Below are 20000 nucleotides of genomic sequence, written 5' to 3'. Positions count from 1 at the left end.
CTCAAGCCTTTAAAACATCCCATAATAACACATACACACACACACACATACACACACACACACATACACACACACTCACACACAAACACTAAACAATAAGAAATGTAGACATTATAACAGACGTGTTGAGTAACAGAATGATGGAGGGAGAGAAAACAGACTCTGAGGGAGAAACAGCAAAACATGAGTTAATTAAATTCAGCCTGGGTGGCCTTTCCTCTCTTTCTCTCTCTCTCTCTCTCTCTCTCTCTCTCTCTCTCTCTCTCTCTCTCTCTCTCTCTCTCTCTCTCTCCCTCTCTGTAGTTACTGTGTGAACATGCGAGTGAAGCAGGTGAGTGCGGCGTGCAGGATGAAGGTGTGGAGCTCTCAGATGGCGCGAGAGCGCTCGGTGTGTGTCGAGTGTCAGAGCGACGCCATGGCTGCTGATAACCGCTGCCGGGGAGACGGCTTACAGAGCATCAGGTACAATTCATAAACACACATGAAGAGTATTGTATATTTATTTTATATGTACTGTATTTACTGTATATTTATTAAATTAGCTGTATATTTACTGTAGGAAAGCTTTAATAGCTAAAGAACAGCTTTCACACAATTCAGACAAAAGGATTATAAAAAAAAACCTGAATATGAGACGAGCTGAGAATAGTTCATGGGTTTAAAAACTACAAATCCGCTAATTTACATGTATTAGCTCTAACAGTAGGTGTAACATTCACCTAAATGATGTTATAAATAGTGCTGCAAATATACAATCAACTCTTATCAACTCTTATTAATAATGAATATTGAATTCAAATTAATAATTTAATAATAATTAAGGACATTTAACTGGGTGAAGATCGGTGAATGTAGGATAATAAAGTTTACAGGAAACAGAAGGACTACAGTTCTTCCTGTTTTCTCACTGAAGCTGAAATAATTAATAACCTGTGTGTGTGTGTGTGTGTGTGTGTGTGTATGTGTGTATGTGTGTGTGTGTGTGTGTGTGTGTGTGTGTGTGTGTGTGTTTATATATTTATCTGATTATTTTTATTGTTCTAATTTTAGTGTATGAAATAATTCTCATATTTAAGGAGTTTTTGTTTATAATTTCCCCTGTAGGACTTTCTGGGCGGCGGCTTCAGCGCCGGGATGTTCGGGGTCCTGGATCAGAGAGTCCTGGAGCGAGAGCTGCTACTGTCCTGCTCACTCTCTGCTCTTCATCTAAAACCTGATTCAGATCCACCTAAAAACCACAATCTGCTGATCTGAGATCTGAGGGGGAAAATATAATACTCTGATGTGAATTTAAACACAAATATTATTTTCAGCACAACAATCACATTTTATAACCTGTAAAATCAATTACAGCATCATTTCCTCTTAACTCCAGATCTTTACTGTCTATCTCCACACCTCACTCCTCACCCTCTCACTCCTCACCCCCTCACTCCTCACCCCCTCACTCCTCACCCTCTCACTCCTCACCCTCTCACTCCTCACCCTCTCACTCCTCACCCTCTCACTCCTCACCCCCTCACTCCTCACCCCCTCACTCCTCACCCTCTCACCCTCTCACTCCTCACCCTCTCACTCCTCACCCCCTCACTCCTCACCCTCTCACTCCTCACCCTCTCACTCCTCACCCTCTCACCCCCTCACTCCTCACCCTCTCGCTCCTCACCCTCTCACTCCTCACCCTCTCACTCCTCACCCCCTCACTCCTCACCCTCTCACTCCTCACCCTCTCGCTCCTCACCCTCTCACTCCTCACCCTCTCACTCCTCACCCTCTCACTCCTCACCCTCTCACCCCCTCACTCCTCACCCCCTCACTCCTCACCCCCTCACTCCTCACCCTCTTACTCCTCACCCCCTCACTCCTCACCGTCTTACTCCTCACCCTCTCACTCCTCACCCTCTCACTCCTCACCGTCTTACTCCTCACCCTCTCACTCCTCACCCCCTCACTCCTCACCCCCTCACTCCTCACCCTCTTACTCCTCACCCTCTCACTCCTCACCCTCTCACTCCTCACCCTCTTACTCCTCACCCTCTTACTCCTCACCCCCTCACTCCTCACCCCCTCACTCCTCACCCCCTCACTCCTCACCGTCTTACTCCTCACCCCCTCACTCCTCACCCTCTCACTCCTCACCCTCTCACTCCTCACCCTCTCACTCCTCACCCTCTCACTCCTTACCCTCTCGCTCCTCACCCTCTCACCCTCTCCCTCCTCACCCTCTCCCTCCTCACCCTCTTACTCCTCACCCCCTCACTCCTCACCCTCTTACTCCTCACCCTCTCACTCCTCACCCTCTCACTCCTCACCCTCTCACTCCTCACCCTCTCACTTTTAATAATTTATCGCACGTTTTAGGAAAGTTCCTGGAACATTATTTCTGTAACTTTCAGGCTGACCTTTCTGGAACCTTTTAAAAACGTTTTAAAGCTGAGAATATTTTTTAAAACATTAAATATCTAAAGTTTTTATAGAAACATTTAAAAAGCTGTATTTAGTTTTTTTTGTCTTTTTAAAGAAAGAGATTTATTAAAAGTCGTCTGCTGCACTAAAAATAACACGATCTGTGCCAAAGTCTGATATTTTTCATAACATTTTTCACCACATTCTTGTGCTTTTAAACGTTTCTTAACACAATCATGAAACGCTGATGGTTTTATAAGATAATTATACTGTGAACATCTTAAACAGTAAAATCTCAAATGTTTGTATTTAGTGCCTTTTGTAGCTCTTTATTAATCTTTATACAAACGTAGTCTGCAGTTCTGATGCTCTGAGATCCTCAGCTTCACCTTTAAACTCCAGTAAACGGATGTTTCTGTATTTCAGTATTGAGCTTTACTCTCGTCTCACAGCCCCACTCCGCACTGTGATTTATTACATTCTGTTATTGTGATGTTGATTATTCATGATGTTTGTGATCTGCAGTCTGCCCCACAATATTTTATTTATTATAAGTAATCAATGTTTATTAGCTTGTTTTAATGCAGAGCCCCCAGTTTATTATATTAAATATGCAGAAACATTAAGCTATTTATATTTATCTCTTTTCTTTTTGTGCACACGTACCATGTTCTTATTCTGTTGCTATTTAAACAGGTTTTTACCTCTTTTCTGTTTCCTCTCTGTTTGTTATTCTTTTCACCTAATAAATGTCTTAAATTCCTCAGTGTTTTCAGGTTGTTTTGAGCGTCTGCAGATGAATCCAGCAGAGAAAAGTACTTAAAGCTTTTCTCTCTGTACTGCTATTAGGAGCCGGCGACAGCTGACCCAACCAGATATTTACCACCAGCTACATCTGCTTATTATAGTTCAAAGCTTTGTGTGTGTGTGTGTGTGTGTACACCCACACATCATTACAGCCACACACTCCTGTATACATCCATCTCTAAACATGTACTTTAAGACATTCTTGAAATTCTCAGCAGATCTTTCAGACAGACAGTAATACAGTAATAAGATCCTGGAATAGAATCCAGTTGAATTCAGTAGTTTTTTTAGGATAAATCTCTAAAACAAAAGAATGTTGGTAAACGAAATAAAAAAATACATCAAAACTACATAAAGTCTCAAACTGATAAGTAAAGGATTAGAGGTGTGGCCTGATTAGACACTGAGACCTGTTTCCTCCACCTTTAAAGAGGCTCTCGGAGGATTATTATTGGTTTATTATTGGTAGTGAACCTCTTGGTGAGAGTTCAGTACTAGACACACTCAAAGATCTTTGGTACAGAAATGGTTTAATTGGCAGCAGTTCAGTAGAAACAGGTAAAATGCATTATATGATCTGTTCAGCACAGGCTGCTGAGTCGAGCTGGTGTAATGATGGTGATCAATTATCATCATTGGTTTCGATAATATTGATATTTGGATTGATCCCGTAACCCTGGTTCAGCTCTGTAGTTTGAGGCTACTAAACAAACGGAGAAATGCACTTTTAAACATGTAACACAAACCCAAATAGTTATTTTTTTAAGAAAAACACTTGGTAAGAAAAGGAAGGGGCGTGGCCTCCCTCAGGTAACACATTCCTCAGGTGTAAAGAGCTGCTGTCACTGAGAGGAACAGCTGGAACTGCAGGCTGATGAGCTCTCTGAGAAAGAATGATAATCACCAGCCGACTGAACCGCCACTGAGATAAACCTGAGAAACATCATCACTGAAATCATTTACTGCACAGAAACTAATGTGAGAAAATAAGAAATATTAAACCTGAATATTACTGAAAATCTGTGGTGTGATTTAAATCAGCTGATCATGATCAGAAACATCAAACCCGACTGAACTGGAGTAATAATAATAATACTTTTCTCAATAGAACAGAAAGGAGAAAAAGTACATTACAGAATAAACTTCCTGAAGTTCTTCCAGTTTTTAAAATAAACGGTGAACACTTTGTTTCTACGTGTGGAGCTTAAAGAACTTCTACAACTTTTTGATAGAGCACTTTTACTTTAACTCAAGTCTGAAACTCTCTTTACTTTATAAATCTCTGCTAATGTTACCAGTGTTATTTTCCCCAGAGATAAAATCATTTTATGGAAAATCTCTTCTCTGTAAATATCAGCCTGATTTCAGAGAAAGACTCTGCATTCGGACGATGAACTCGCTTCCATTTTTAAAGTCTTTTTATATCCACTTATTCACCTTCTATATTACACCTTAAATAAATGTAAACAGAACACACTAATAATGTTTCATTTTATTTTCTTCTTCACATAATACATTTTATATAATCACATTCAGTTTTATACAGAGGCAGATCTGTTTTAAGTGGTGGAACATTAGTCTGCAGTTCCTTCAGTAAAAACAGAGATTTCAGATCATCAGTTGAGCCGGAGTCACGCTGCCTCTACTGTTTCAATCTGAACCAGCAGCTGATTTACTTCTGTTGTGAAACTAATGGCACAAAATGTCACATTTATTCAATTTATATTAACAATATGTAAAGAATTTGCTTGTAAATAACAGAATCAAACCTTCTCCTCTGGTGGAAGAGTAGCTTCACGTATTTGAAAAATGAACAATATAAAATTCAATATTCATAATATAATAATACAGATATAACATAGTTTAGAGTTAACACACAGAGTGATGTGGAAGTTCCCGATTCTGGAGTTCATTGTTTTATAACCAACATAAAGCACTTTTTCAGATCATCATCAATCTAATGTTCTATAATATAAACGAAAAACAAGAGAATTAAATAAAGACCTGACTCAAACAAAATCCCCATCCAATCAAAGTCACCAGATTTAAGGTTTACATAATAAAAGGCATCAGAGTGTCAAAGTGTTCAGTGTAAGAACTGTAAAACAAATATTAAATGATCTTGTGAAATGAAACAAACCAAAAAATGATAATTAAGGCGAAACCCATCAGCCATTAAATCCAGATTATTTTTCAATTAGTCTTTTTTTTCTATACTTTCCTTTTTTAAAAGTTTCTAACAAACAAATAACAAAAGCACATGTGAAATGTCTGATCTGTAATGCAAAGTAAAAACACAAATAAACTCTCCTTGTTTATAGCGCCCCCTTGTGTTATTTTTATTGTCCTCCTCAAAATATCGATCCTGTGATATATTATAGTGTTTTACTGCTTCATTACACCATTTGGTGGCGCTATAATCAAAAGAATAGAGTTAATAAACCTGTGCAGTGAAATGATGTATAACCAATTAAATCCATAATTATTTCTGGTATTTAATTATTTAGGAGTATTTAACATCTTCAGTAACACAGATGCTGTGAAATATCAGAGAATTATCTTGTGAAATATTGAGGATCACAGAATCACAGTCTTGAATCTTTACGATTCCAACTTGTTTCATGGTAAAGATGATTTTTATATGGCTGAACCCTTAAGAAATGAAAGGGGAACAAAATAAAGATGCATGTTCTAGATTTTACCCGCCGCACAGGATGCATATAATATATAAAATATATATAAAAAAATGGGAGAACAGTAAAACTTGAAGAATAAGTCCTGCACTGCCCACTGATCAAATAACACCCAGTGCTGCGTTTCTGAATAAGCGTTTACTCGCGACGATCGTCTCTCAGATCATTTCAGGTTCTTCAGCTGCCGGTTGGTGGAGCTGATCTTTCCGTCCATCGAGTCGACTTTATTCAGCAGAGAATCCAGAGAAACATCCTGATCATCGATCTCAGACTGAAGCCCGAGACCCAGGTTCTTCAGCCGACCCAGACCCAGAGACATCTCATCTGTACAGATACAGACCAGGGTTAGTCCGCCTGCGCTCTCGCACGCTCTCAAATAATGTATATTTCCCTTTTAATCACTAATTATTCATGTGTCTCACCTAAGTTAGAGTCCAGATGCTGGTGAGCAGCTCTCAGGTGTTTATTTTTCGGGTATCCGTTCTGATCTGAAGCCTCATTATCAAACGAAGCCGACGCTCCAAACCCTAGTTCAACAAATTTAACAGGAAAACCTTTAATGTACAGCTGATACAGTTTATTCTCTTTTTACTCGTTTAAAGATGAACATGTACTGACTGAGAGAAATTTAATTCAAGGAATCAGTGAGTAGTTTTTTTTTACCAGACGTGTCCAGTTTCCTCAGGTTGGGGTGGCTGGCCTCATATTTATCCCCCTGTTCTTTACTGTCGGTCAGAGCGTTCTGTAACCTGTGAGATTAGAGTTATATTACAGCTCGTTACTGAAAGTTTCTGTTCGGATAAAGAAAATTATTGTTTTAATTCTACCAGTAACAGTCCAACGATTATTAAATATTTTATACATTTTTACATTTTAAAACTGGGCAGTGTTTTAACTGAGGTCACAATAGTTTAGTTTACCAAGAGCGATACATCATCACCACGCTTTAAACCAAACCGTCTGAAACAACTCAACGCACTTAATAAAGAGTACTGAAGAGTACTGAAAAGTAACTAGAAGCAATGAAAGAACTATAAATGGTCATTACTGTGTGTGTGAAGGAGTGCAGTATTACCTGCTGTTGGCCTCGTAGGCTGCGGGCGGCTCTTTTTGAGGAGGCTTCTGCTCTGGCTTCCCTTTGAAATAATTAACCAGCCCCCCCCAAACGCTCTTAATGGAGTTTATGTGTCTCTGACTAGTCCTCATGTCCTGCTCCATATTATCCACCATTCTTTCCGTCCTCTTTAATACCTCACCTTGACGAATCAACTCCTGAGAACAGAGAGACGGCGTGATTAAAAAAAAAAAAAAAAAACGTGACGAGCCATAAAACACTTCTGAGGCAAGACCTCCAACAATGAGCCCTGCCTGTGCTCCTACAGCAGGTCCAACTCAAATAACAGAAATATACTTAAAACACTTCCTGAATCAGAAGAATCTGCCCCTTTGATTCCATCCAACAAAATTGCTGATCCGAACAACCAATGATTTATAAAGAAAAATCATTAAAAACGTTTCATACCACTGTATCTGTATTAATTGTTTATAAAAGTTTTATTCTATATACTCTTGGTGTGAATAAGTGTAAATACCAGCAATATACTAGTGCGAATCACATCAACAAGTTTTGCACTAATAAATGCAAGTATTAGATGATTCTGTTACAGATTCTGCTAAAACAATCAAAAATACTGTATACAAGCAGATTAAGGCCAAACACTGTTTTAAATATTTCTAAACCTGTGTCACATGATTTACTAAGCAGGAATAATGCAAATAGCCAGGATGTGTGTGTGTGTGCTTTTTTCACTTGGTGAATCTTCACAAGATATACGCAGAAAAAATAAAAAAAAAATACTTTTCAGATTATCTCTCCAAATTTGCTCTGCGTTACATGAGAATTGAAAAAATTCCCTTAGACCCCCGAGGTTTAAGAACATCTCACCTCTGCTGTCTCTGTCCCAATCTTTTCTGATTCATAGATGAGGCCGAGAGAGCGATAGCTACTGTCCACCGCCGACTTCGCCGTTTGCATGACCTGCTGCTCCAGCTGCCGCTGCCGCCTCTCCGCAGGACTCAGCTTACTCTCCTCTTCTTCCTCATCGTCAAAATTAAAGCCCCTCCTCGGCCCTGCTGGTTCCTCTTCATCATCATCGGCAAATGGATTGTGGGATTTAGGATACGCCGCCATCCTCCGACCACAGCGGTGTTCTGTAAGCGACTGTGCAAGAAAAAAAAAAGTTTTCCTCGGCTGCACACTAATAACATGTTCTTTCACATCAGTTACCCTGTAAACAGCGTCACCCACAAAGCAGATAACCTTAACCCTCCGTTCTGAAACAGTTCACAGGGGTCGTGAGGGTGATTCTACTTAAGGGCTGTTTCTCTGCAAAATGTACAGACAATCATATCTAGACATTATAAAGAGTTTTCCTTTAACTGAATCAGACCCACTCATTAGACACTCTATACTTTATACATCTTAGCACAAACTGATTCAGATACATTAATGTAGGCTGTGGGCTTGCACATCCAAATTTGTTTAAAAATGTAGTTCTGTTTAGAATGTAGAATTGGAAGCAGTAATGTAAGAGATGATGTGCAAAAATGTCTATATGTCTAGAATATATATTTTTATCAGATTTTATCAGTTTGTCTCTTCCCATACAAACTGACAGAAGACTGGTCTTTCATCATTGAAAATAAGCACCCAGTCGTGTTGCAAAGATTTGTGAAATATTTCCAAAATACTTCCGTTCATTAAAAAGGTTAAGAACCCCTGCCATAAACCCAAAGCCTGTCCAACAGGAGAAGATGTAAAACATTTATTTTGAACAGACATTATTTAACAGGACTGGGACTGAAGACAGGATAAACCAGCTTCCTTCCTCTGCAGGGTGTAGTTGGCGATGTCAGCACTGTATACAGGTTTTAAAACATCCTGTTTCGTGAAAAATCTGTTGTTGCATCATAAAGAAAAAATGAATAAAGCTATGGTGGATAATCATTACAGTTGGCACACCAACACAACATTAATCAATTCTAGCTGATTGTTCTCCTCTAAATGTCCCGTTAGATAGTTAGTCTAGTGTTGTGATCAACTCAAAATATGCCTCAGTTTACTGGTTAGTCACTGGTTAGAAGTTGATGAGTTGTACATTTTCAAAGGACAAAACTTAAATAAAACAAGCACACCAATCTTGGATTCTGATGCATGTTTTTTATAACACCAGTATGATGTAAGCTAATCACAAATAATGTTGATGATTCATAGATTACACACACAGTGTACTTTATGGAATAATTAAGCATCTGGCCTTCTGTCACAAATCCTTTAATAAAGACTAAATTTATCAGTTAAATATAATATCAGCTGCTTATTATAGATAGCGTTATATACTGGATTTTTAGCTAGTTTAATAAAGCCTCATTAACTAGAACATCTTAGTAAAACGTGTAATTTAGTTAATAATAATCACGTGAATTACACGGAATGTAACGTTAGCTAGCGTTAGCTAACAGCTTAGCCTCGTGTCTGTTCGCTTATTATAACATTAAGTAACTTTTCTTACCGCCGGAAAATAAAAACAGCGATTATATTCTGCTGACTCAGTTAATGTGTAGCTTGAAACACATTAAAAGTGCTGTCATGAAATGAAAACAGCTAAAAGCCGCGGTTAGATATCAGCTATTAATAGCTCTTCTCTGGCAAATTAGCGTTAGCATTAGCTTAGCACCGCTGAGTTAACTCCGCTAACGCTCCCTAATCTAATCTAATGTAGATACTGTAGATGATGACGGGTTCTAGTAAATTAACCGCATGTTCAGTGACAGGCAGGTAGTTACAATATGATTATTTATCCATGTTAATATAAATAAATCACAAAAACGATCAATTCCAGACAACAGTAATCCAACAGCTGAATATCTGTGGGTTTAAATAACAGCTGTTAGCTTGCTATGCTAACCCTGTTAGCGAGGCTATGTTAGGTTACTGAAGTTACACCGAATAAACTAAACTAAATTTAAAAAACTCACCGATATAACAGAATAATGTCCTCCTGTAACTCAGCGATGCTGCTGCTGCTGCGGGTGTAACGGAGTTCGGCGCGCCCCCACTGCGCTGTCCCGCTCACTGAGGGGTGCTGTATCCCGCTGTGTTCCCAGGAGGATCAGGTGACCCTAAACTTCCTCTTTCTGACTCGCCGTAATGACGTCACACCCGCGCCACAAACGCTCGGGTACTGTGATGATAATAATAATAATAATAATAATAATAATAATAATAATAATAATAATAATAATAATAATAATAATAAAAGTCTATTTTAATTATATGATGTTTTATGACAGCTGGTATTTAATTTGATGCATTGCTGCCACCTTCAGTATTTCCACATGTATCACTAAACATATTAAAAGTTAGAAGTTGAGAGGTGTGTAGTGATGAACTCTGAAGCTCTGAAATTTCACGGTACCACAGTGCTGGAGTTCACGGAGCTCCTGAGAGAGACCCGTTCTTTGCAGTGAAGGTGTATGGAAATAATTATTATATCACGTCATCATTTCAGACGCAGTGTAATGTAGAGAAAACACACAGTCTGTTTCCATATAATAATTTATTTAAACATCTCAGGCTGTATCCATCCAAAAACAGTGCAGGATAGAAAAGATTCAGAAAAATGACAAACATGTAAACGAGTGTACAAATATTAAAATCACTTCACAATCTGTTCAACACTGAGGCACATACTGTAAACAAGCTGTGATTGGTTAAATAGGACCTCGGGCTGATCTGGTTCTGATTGGTGTGTATCTAACAAATTTTCACAGGCTGAAATAGTCTGTAATTCTCACCCAGCAGGGCAGGATGGAGTATTTCTAAAACCTTAAAAAAATTTATATGATTTTATTAATCACTGATTTAAAGACCTTCAGTCTTGGTGAACAATGGTTCACAACTGAACACAAACTTAGTGCAGTTAGCAAGTTACAAAGCCATCAGTCAGATATGATGCACAGTATTTTATAGACATATCAATGTACATATTTTTATATTTAAATTAATGTAAATCTCTTATTAATTATATTTAGTGCTCGTATTTTAGAAAAAGCAATTTCAATCTCGAAAGAGAAGCAAGAAACTGGGATTTCTTACAGCAAGACTCAAATGCCAGGTGTCATCATAGCAAGTGCACAGAAAACAGCATTCAGTGATCAATCGTATGTTTTGAGACTTTAAAGAGATGAAAGCTACAAACTCTTGATAAGTCTGTAATGTTGAGGCATAATAAACTTCAGTGGGTAGCACTTTATTTCACAGTATGTGAGTAATTACTATTTAATAGGTAAATAGTAAGAAGCAACGCAATGGTAACTACTAGTACTGGCAACTGATGCTCTGTGATTAATTAATATTTCTTAATCATTTTCATCACTTTTATTATTATTATATTTTATATTTTACATATTATATTTTAGCACAAATCTCTTCTTATATATTTTCTGCACTGGCGTTTTTTAAGTCAAAAAATGACCGATTAGCCCATTAGCTAACGGGCAATGCTAACTTTTCCGAGCTGAATTAATGGCTCATGTTTGATAACAGATAAATGGAGCTGTGCTGGTTTTGGGGTTTGATAACAGATTAAATAGTAACTGTTCTCTTATTGTCTTATTCAGAATGTAGATACAGTATATACTAGTGAATTTGAATATTTAACGTGTATGAAGCATGTGTCCTAAAACCTGGCAGCTGGTAGTTTTACTAGTAGTTACCACTGCCTTACTAAAGTACCGTAAAATCACTAGTATTGTTACCTTTAACTTATTTACATATTACATACTAGTCACTTACCATACTGTAGAATAAAGTGCTGCCCTTTACTGCGCTGTTTTTCTCACACACTGAAGCCATGCAGTTAACAGTACATCAGCAGGGCAGCGCGGTTTCAACCAATAACCATTTTAACCATTTCTCTCTACAAGTCTACATGAGGCACATTTTATTTTTTTTATGTAAAAAGTTGTCAAAATGAAAAAAAAAAAAGAATATCTGAAAGGGAGAAATGGTTCATATATGGATATTCATTTGAAGAACTCAATAAAAGATTAAAAACTTGCAAGTGCATTACAGGCGTATAAAGTGCAGAGAGTACTGAACAAACAGGCAATCAAAATTCCACAACAAGGGAGGCAAACATGTTAAAACTAGGGGTGGGATCACAGGGCATCTCACGATACAATATCACGATACACTGCCCACAATAACGATAAGATCACGATACTGTGATTCTGTGATAGTCGATAAATCACAACACAATTCTATGATCTTTCACATCGTCTGTGTTTCTGAAGAGAATAAAATACTCCTAAATAATCAAATACCAGGAATTATAGATTTATTGGTTCAGTTTTACACAATTTAGCAACCGATATTCTTCACTGAAGGTTTTGTTAACCCTATTCATTAGATTATAGCGCCACCATGTGGAATGAAGCAGTAACTTTAGTAACTCCTCTAATTGAGGGCGGGGCTTAGGGGGTTTAGAGCGCCTGTTTCAATAAATAAAAAAAAAAACATATTTGATGAATAATGTATCGCAAACAAAACAATAGAATATATTGATTTTGATATTTTGTCCCACCCCTATTTAACACTGTGCATTAACACTCTATGTGCGCACACACACACACACACACACACACAGATGTAACAGTTCTTCCATAAAACATACATGAGATTTTAGTAAGGGTCCAGCTGTAACTGTACTGTCGGCTGTCAGCTCAGTACGGGATTTGGTTCTGGTAATACTGGATCATATCATAGGTTTTACTCCTAAAAAAAACAAGAATAAAACACATTATACTGTGTTTGTACTGCTGTACATCATTCTTCTCATTTTCAGGTTCAGTTCTTGTGAGAGAGAGTAGCACAACTCCATTAAATCAGACGGGTTAGTTTGCTCCCTCTTGATGTGGTTCGTTTTGACAGGTGTGAAAACAGTAATGGCGCTCACAGTTTTGTGATGACTCTGTAATGTGCTTTGAAAATGTTTAATAAAGTTTATTTTAAAAAGAATACCACTCCGGTGTGGATCAATACAGTCGAACCGAGACCCGTGAGAGGAGGTAGTCTTGGTCCGGTTCTAAACAGTTTGTTTGTGGTGGGAATGTGATTTAGCTTTGATCTTGTTTAAGCTGAACGGCTGTTTAAGTGCAGTTTAACCTGATATATTATGCAGATAATTATTACAGCTATTAACTAACACTGTCTCTGCTGCTCCTCAGTGATAAGAAGTTTTCACACTGAACTCCATTTTCTGATGCGACTGCTGAAGATTTACGCAATAAATAAAAACAAAAGTCTGCGTCCTGTCTCACTGTAATCAAACAATTAGCAGAGACATCATCACATGAATTTCCGTTTTCCATGTGTGAAACCAAATCAAACCAAACCAAACCAACTTTCAAACTAAACGACCTTCTTAACTAACTTTAAGTGTAAAAAAAAACCTGTGTGAGACCGACCTGCTGCTGAGAAAGCAGTTCTGGATGACTTTAATCATGAAGGCCGCTGCTTCCTTCTCACTCATGCTGGGGTTAAATCGCTGCCTGTAAGCAAACACACACAAACATGGGTTTCTTTAATAATTAATTTCTGATTTTACCCTCTTTTCTCCAATTACACAATCTCCAGTCATATGAACTTCCCCTCTGCCTCCTCAGACTCCACCTCTTTTTTCCCCGGCTGCTGATGTCTGGCAGCTGGATTCTGCACTGGAACAGTGACCCTCAGGTCTGACAGTGCATTTATCCACTACACCAACCGGAGCCCCCTCACAAACGACTTTTCCTTAAACACAAATACACTAAGTTGTTGTTTATGTGCAGTAGATTAATTTACTTCAGCAGTTTGATGGTTTGACCACGGAAACACGGAAGACCGGTGTCTAACATGAGCGTCACCAAGGAGACCACAGCATCCATATACGGCCTGTAGAGAAACACACAGCGTTTCAGCACAAATTCACTCATTATAAACAAGCAAACAAGTAAACACAGCGTGTACATCTCTCACCTGACGGCCAGGTAGCCCCGCACACACATCTCCATAAACCATTTGAAGGGTGTGGCTTCCATCTTTCCTCCCATGATCATCACCATCTCATCAGTCAGCTTAATGTCCGGCTCCCAGCCCAGGTTTCCTCCAGGAGAACTCTCAAACATGAAGCCAAAGTCTGGAGAACACACGCACGCACGCACACACACACACGGTCAGGATGATCACAGACAGTTGGCTGTGGAATATTTAGCATTTAAATTTTATGACTGGACTTGTTGCACAGGTGCTGCATCCTATTCTTTCACTAGTGTTTGTAGAAGCTGCAGGAGGAGCTGCTGATTTTATTAAACACCTGTGGAGACGGAGGAGATTCAGGAACACCTGAGATCGGTGATTTGTACGGGTGAGTGAATAATTTTGGTGAATATAGTGTGATATAATAGTTTTGGTGAATATAGTGTGATATAATAGTTTTGGTGAATATAGTGTGATATAATAGTTTTGGTGAATATAGTGTGGTATATTTAGCTGCACTAAGTGGAGAGGAGAGGAATTTGGGTTGTATTTCTGTTTAAAGTAAATATCAGGTAAGATGTTGATTCTGACCGATGTGAATGATGTGCCCCTGACTGTCCAGCATGATGTTTCCATTGTGTCGGTCTTTAATCTGGAGCAGGAAAAGCAGGAGGCTGTATGCTGCCATACTTCGGATAAAGTTGTACCGTGCCTGTTACATCATACACACACACACACACACACACACACACACACATTATTCTCTTTATAAACAAAACAAAACGGCAAAACATCCCTAAAGAACAGAGTGTAGATCAGGCATCACCTTCTGGAAGGCCAGCGTGGACTCGTCTCCGTACTGATTCCTGAAATAATCATACATGCCGAAGTCCGTCTGACGGCCCAGCTGATCCCTCGACTTACAGTCAGGAATACACTCGATCACCCCGCACTGCAGAACCCGACACAAACCGGACCAGAGAACATGAGAAGCCCACAGTCTCACACTAACAGAATATACTAATTATTAGCCCAAATATTTTGACTTGTTCATGGATAGCTCCCCCATGTACTTTTGGAGCCTATAGATATAAAAGAACAGGTGAACCAACAGGTGTAAAAGTGGATAAAGCAGCTTATTTAGTAGTGTGATATTTTAATTTTCATTAAATACAAGACTGGGTTGATTAGGAAAAAAAATAAACACTCACTCCTGGTGCTGTAGCAACAACTCTGTACGGAAAGACGAATAAATCCAATCCCACCAGCTGAAAGATGTTTTTAAACAGACCGATTATCTGCAAGGCCAACATGTCCTACAGAGACCAGGAAAGAGGAGGACAGAGAGAGAGAGAGAGGAGAGAGGACACAGAGAGAGAGAGAGGAGAGAGGACACAGAGAAAGAGAGAGGAGAGAGGACACAGAGAGAGAGAAAGAGAGAGAGAGAGAGAGAGGACACAGAGAAAGAGAGAGAGAGGACAGAGAGCGAGAGAGAGGACACAGAGGGAGAGAGAGAGAGAGGACACAGAGAAAGAGAGAGAGAGGACAGAGAGCGAGAGAGAGGACACAGAGGGAGAGAGAGAGAGAGGACACAGAGAAAGAGAGAGAGAGGACAGAGAGAGAGAGAGAGGACACAGAGAGAGAGAGGACAGAGAGAGAGAGAGAGGACACAGAGAGAGGAGGACAAAGAGAGAGAGGCGGACAGAGAGAGGAGGACAGAGAGAGAGAGGACAGAGAGAGAGAGAGGAGGACACAGAGAGAGAGAGGAGGACAGAGAGAGAGAGAGGACAGAGAGAGAGAGAGGAGGACACAGAGAGAGAGAGGAGGACACAGAGAGAGAGAGGAGGACAGAGAGAGAGAGAGGAGGACAGAGAGAGAGAGAGGACAGAGAGAGAGAGGAGGACACAGAGAGAGAGAGGAGGACACAGAGAGAGAGAGGAGGACAGAGAGAGAGAGAGAGAGAGGACAGAGAGAGAGAGAGGAGGACAGAGAGAGAGAGAGAGAGAGGAGGACACAGAGAGAGAGAGGAGGACAGAGAGAGAGAGAGGAGGACAGAGAGAGAGAGAGAGAGAGGACAGAGAGAGAGAGAGGAGGACACAGAGAGAGAGAGGAGGACAGAGAGAGAGAGAGGAGGACAGAGAGAGAGAGAGAGAGAGGAGGACAGAGAGAGAGAGAGGAGGACAGAGAGAGAGAGAGAGAGGACAGAGAGAGAGAGAGGAGGACAGAGAGAGAGAGAGAGAGAGAGAGGAGGTGAGGGAAACCCAAATAACTTCAGAAAGAAGAATAAAGGAATTAAATTATGAATAAATTACCTGACGACAGTCGTCTCCTACTTTAAAGATGGCCGCCTGCCAGCAAATCCTCTGAGCCTCTTCCTCACTGCGGCCTTCCTCCAGCGAGTCTGATCTGCACAGCAGACCTACAGCACACAGATAAAACTCTATTAAAACTCTTATAAAACTCTATATTTATATATTAATATTTATTCTTTATATTAAAGATCTTTTCTACCTTCTTTCTCCAGCTCACTGACTCCACAGCGCTTCACCTTAAACTTGGCCAGATATGGAGCTTTAGCAGCACTGGAACACACACACACACACACACACACACACACACACACACACACACATTCATTTAGTGAATACCAGTACACACACACACACACACACACCAAATCAAACAAATGAGACAAAATATTATTAAAGAAAATGATCTCTACTGTGAGTGGCACAGTGTCGACTGATTAATCTGTTAAAGATTGTTGAATTTTCTGTTTCTGTAAAACAGAATAAAAGTCTTTACCTGTATAAGATAAGGTTTATTGTGATAATGAACAGATACCTCTGCATTGGGGTTCCAGACTTGTAGTCAATGTCTATCACTATGGCCTCTGGATTACTCGGTAAGTAGCATCCTGTGGAGAAATTATATAAAATAAAGTCTTTAAAGGCCCTAAATTATTCATTAAGAACATAACGTCACATTCTGTAAAAATACAGAGTAATAACAGATAAGAAGAAGACTCTCTTTACCTGGTTGAACTTTGATTTCAGACAGAGCTCTGAGACACGCCCTCTTCCTCTCATCACCTTTAGGAATTGGTCTAAAGAGGGAAGAAACGGAGAGATCTGATTTTATTTCAGAAAAAACGACAGTAAAAATGGATAAAAGCACAAAGAAATTCTAATACTATTGGTTTTCATGTTTCTGGCCTGCATATCAATAAGTTAATTATTAGGAATTTAGCAATTCAATTATCTTTGGCCGTTAGTAACTTTACTTATGTGGTTTGATTTCTGGTTTTAGGTGAGTAGTTTATTTACGTTACTGTGAGCAGCAAAACTGTTAATGTTACATTTACATTTCAGTTAACTTCTGCATTACAAAATTATAGTTAAGAAATGTTGTTCAAAATAAGTTTAAACAATGTTTTAAACTATGTTTAATAAATGTGAGATGGTGTATATTCCTAATGGTAATATACTGCATGTTTTTTTCATACATTTTTGATAAATCCGTAATTAGAATATTTTCCACCCATATATTTTAATATATAACTCCATATATTAAAAATCGTAAAGATGAAGCATGTGAGAGTCTAGTGCGCTGGATTATGGTCCTGTTCTAGGTAGTAGAAGCTGCTGGTGGGTCAGTTTAATATAAAGAGGGGTATAAAGCTGGTACTTGATAATAGCAGAGACGTTGGTGATCTTGTTGAAGAAATCAAACTCGCGCTGGTAAAAATCTTTAGCAGGACCAGAACAGGAACCCGTGATCTCCTCCACCAGCTGCTCCAGCAGCTCCCCGATATCAGCTACCGAGAACAGGAACACACTGAGCATGTGCAATCACCTCATTTACATACAGAGTAAAATCATTTAGTAAAATCATTTCAAAAAGTTATTTAATAAAGTTATTTACGATCTTTCTGATGTCCCTCTTCGTCTGTGTAGATATTGGTCTTCATATTCCAGATAAACTGATGAGCCAGAAGCTGAGATTTCTGTGCCGCCCAGAGAATGTACTCCCGCACGTACCCCATCTGCAGGACAGGACACAGGACACAGGACAGAACACAGGACACAGGACAGAACACAGGACACAGGACACAGGACAGAACACAGCACACAGGACACAGGACCGAACACAGATCTAAACTCATTTCCAGACATTTAACTCAAACTTCAAATAAAAACATGAACTAAATTAAAATTCAGATTTCTCATGTGCACTCACACACACACCCACACACACACACACACTCACACACACACTCACACACACACTCACACTCACACACACACTCACACACACACTCACACACACACTCACACTCACACACACACTCACACACACACACACACTCACACACACACACACACTCACACACACACCCACACACACACACACACTCACACACACACTCACACACACACTCACACACACACACACACTCACACACACACTCACACTCACACACACACTCACACACACACACACACTCACACACACACACACACACACACACACACTCACACACACACACACACTCACACACACACTCACACACACACACACACTCACACACACACACACACACACACACTCACACACACACTCACACACACACACACACTCACACACACACACACACTCACACACACACTCACACACACACACACACTCACACACACACACACACACACACACTCACACACACACTCACACACACACACACACACACACACACACACACACACACACACACACTCACACACACACACACACACACACACACACACACACTCACACACACACACTCACACACACACACACACACACACACACACACTCACACACACACACTCACACACACACACACACACACACAGTACCTTGTCATAGCGGAGGGCCTGAACAATTTGCGGGATGTAAAACAGAATGGCATCCTGTTAAAAGAACGAGAAAGAAACTGTTAAATTGATTCATTTGCTCAATAAAAAATAAAAACAGGTAGAAATAATAAACTATAAACTATAAGAAATAAACAAACTAAATAAAATTTAAAAACATCTATGTAGAGTTGGTATACAGTGAATAAGCTCTATTTGAGTAATGTTTTAATCCATATAAGCTACTCAAAGACGTTATAATGATGAAACTGGCACTCATCAGGACCGCCCCAGGAAAGGATAGAAGAGCGAGAGTTTCCTCTGTTGTACAGGATGAGTTTATCAGAGTTTTCAGCCTCAGAAACTACAAGTTAACAAACAGCTCCTCAGATAAGAGTATCTAAATACTTCACAGAGTATTTTTTGGTTTGTTTAACACTGTTTTTAAGTTACTACATGATTCATTATGTGTTCCTTCATAGGATTTCAACATTTAGTTACATTGTAATAAATAATTGAATAAGAATGTGTTGACTGGTATATTATATAGTATTTATATGTGATATTAAAGTGAGAGATTTGATTAAAGTCTTATTTACCGGAGGAAAGGAGCACAGGACGCGCACGGCGTACTGAGCGGTGAGGGGGTGGGGGGGGTACATGCTGGAGAAGTAGGACAGGCCTGTGGGAGGATCTGCTGGAGCCCAGCACAGGATGTGGCTCAGCTCCGGAGAGTCGGCATCAATAGTGTGCCACGTGACCAGAAACTGTGAAAAACACAATATTTAATCAATGTGAACTGAATTCTGAAATATTCTGAGATTAAAGACGTTATACAGCAGCTTTCTGCTCTGCTGCAGAGAAAATCATCATCCAGATGTTATAAAGAGACTTTACAGACCGGCAGATTCCATCTACCCCTACCCTTACACTCATCATCATTTTATACATCTAGATTAAATGTATTTATTTTTAAATTTATATATTTATTATTTATTAGAATTTTTTCCTTATTATTTTAAATTGCTTATAGAATGTTTTCAATCCCTTTTAAACTGTAAAAGCTCGGCTTCATTGTAAATGAGGGTCACCCTTAGTGTATTTCAGAGTAAAAATAAA

At 39.3% G+C, this 20000-nt stretch overlaps 3 protein-coding genes across 5 annotated transcripts in view; 1 reads left to right on the top strand and 2 right to left on the bottom strand.

The window, feature by feature from the left end:
- Positions 1-1335, top strand: part of si:dkey-178e17.3 (somatomedin-B and thrombospondin type-1 domain-containing protein) — a 14109-nt gene extending 12774 nt beyond the window's left edge. For both annotated transcript variants that reach the window (XM_022670538.2, XM_022670537.2), the window contains exons 4-5: positions 304-462; positions 1105-1335. In XM_022670538.2, coding sequence (XP_022526259.2) covers positions 304-462; positions 1105-1210 — 265 coding nt within the window. In that variant the 3' untranslated portion in view covers positions 1211-1335. The remainder of the gene's footprint in view (positions 1-303; positions 463-1104) is intronic.
- A 3358-nt stretch (positions 1336-4693) lies between these two features.
- snap29 (synaptosome associated protein 29) lies at positions 4694-10091 on the bottom strand. The gene is made up of 6 exons (XM_007241248.4): positions 9945-10091; positions 7852-8127; positions 6982-7178; positions 6570-6655; positions 6329-6433; positions 4694-6230 (listed from the first exon to the last, which is right to left on the bottom strand). Exons 2-6 carry the CDS (start codon positions 8095-8097, stop codon positions 6070-6072), a joined length of 795 nt encoding a protein of 264 aa, XP_007241310.2. The 5' UTR covers positions 8098-8127; positions 9945-10091; the 3' UTR covers positions 4694-6069.
- Positions 10092-10510: 419 nt separating this feature from the next.
- Positions 10511-20000, bottom strand: part of pi4kab (phosphatidylinositol 4-kinase, catalytic, alpha b) — a 46392-nt gene continuing 36902 nt past the window's right edge. For both annotated transcript variants that reach the window (XM_049485813.1, XM_007241247.4), the window contains 15 exons: positions 19481-19648; positions 18885-18938; positions 17911-18031; positions 17674-17803; positions 17022-17092; positions 16831-16903; positions 16498-16568; positions 16299-16405; positions 15198-15302; positions 14813-14938; positions 14578-14698; positions 13987-14146; positions 13813-13902; positions 13437-13520; positions 10511-12744 (listed from right to left, as the gene is read on the bottom strand). In XM_049485813.1, the coding sequence (XP_049341770.1) occupies positions 12693-12744; positions 13437-13520; positions 13813-13902; positions 13987-14146; positions 14578-14698; positions 14813-14938; positions 15198-15302; positions 16299-16405; positions 16498-16568; positions 16831-16903; positions 17022-17092; positions 17674-17803; positions 17911-18031; positions 18885-18938; positions 19481-19648 (1533 nt within the window). In that variant the 3' untranslated portion in view covers positions 10511-12692. The remainder of the gene's footprint in view (positions 12745-13436; positions 13521-13812; positions 13903-13986; positions 14147-14577; positions 14699-14812; positions 14939-15197; positions 15303-16298; positions 16406-16497; positions 16569-16830; positions 16904-17021; positions 17093-17673; positions 17804-17910; positions 18032-18884; positions 18939-19480; positions 19649-20000) is intronic.

The sequence above is a fragment of the Astyanax mexicanus genome, chromosome 12 (genome assembly GCF_023375975.1).
Source record: "Astyanax mexicanus isolate ESR-SI-001 chromosome 12, AstMex3_surface, whole genome shotgun sequence".
Taxonomy (NCBI): Eukaryota; Metazoa; Chordata; class Actinopteri; order Characiformes; family Acestrorhamphidae; genus Astyanax; species Astyanax mexicanus.
Note: the sequence above shows the minus strand (reverse complement) of the source record. Positions and strands in the feature narration are given on the sequence as shown.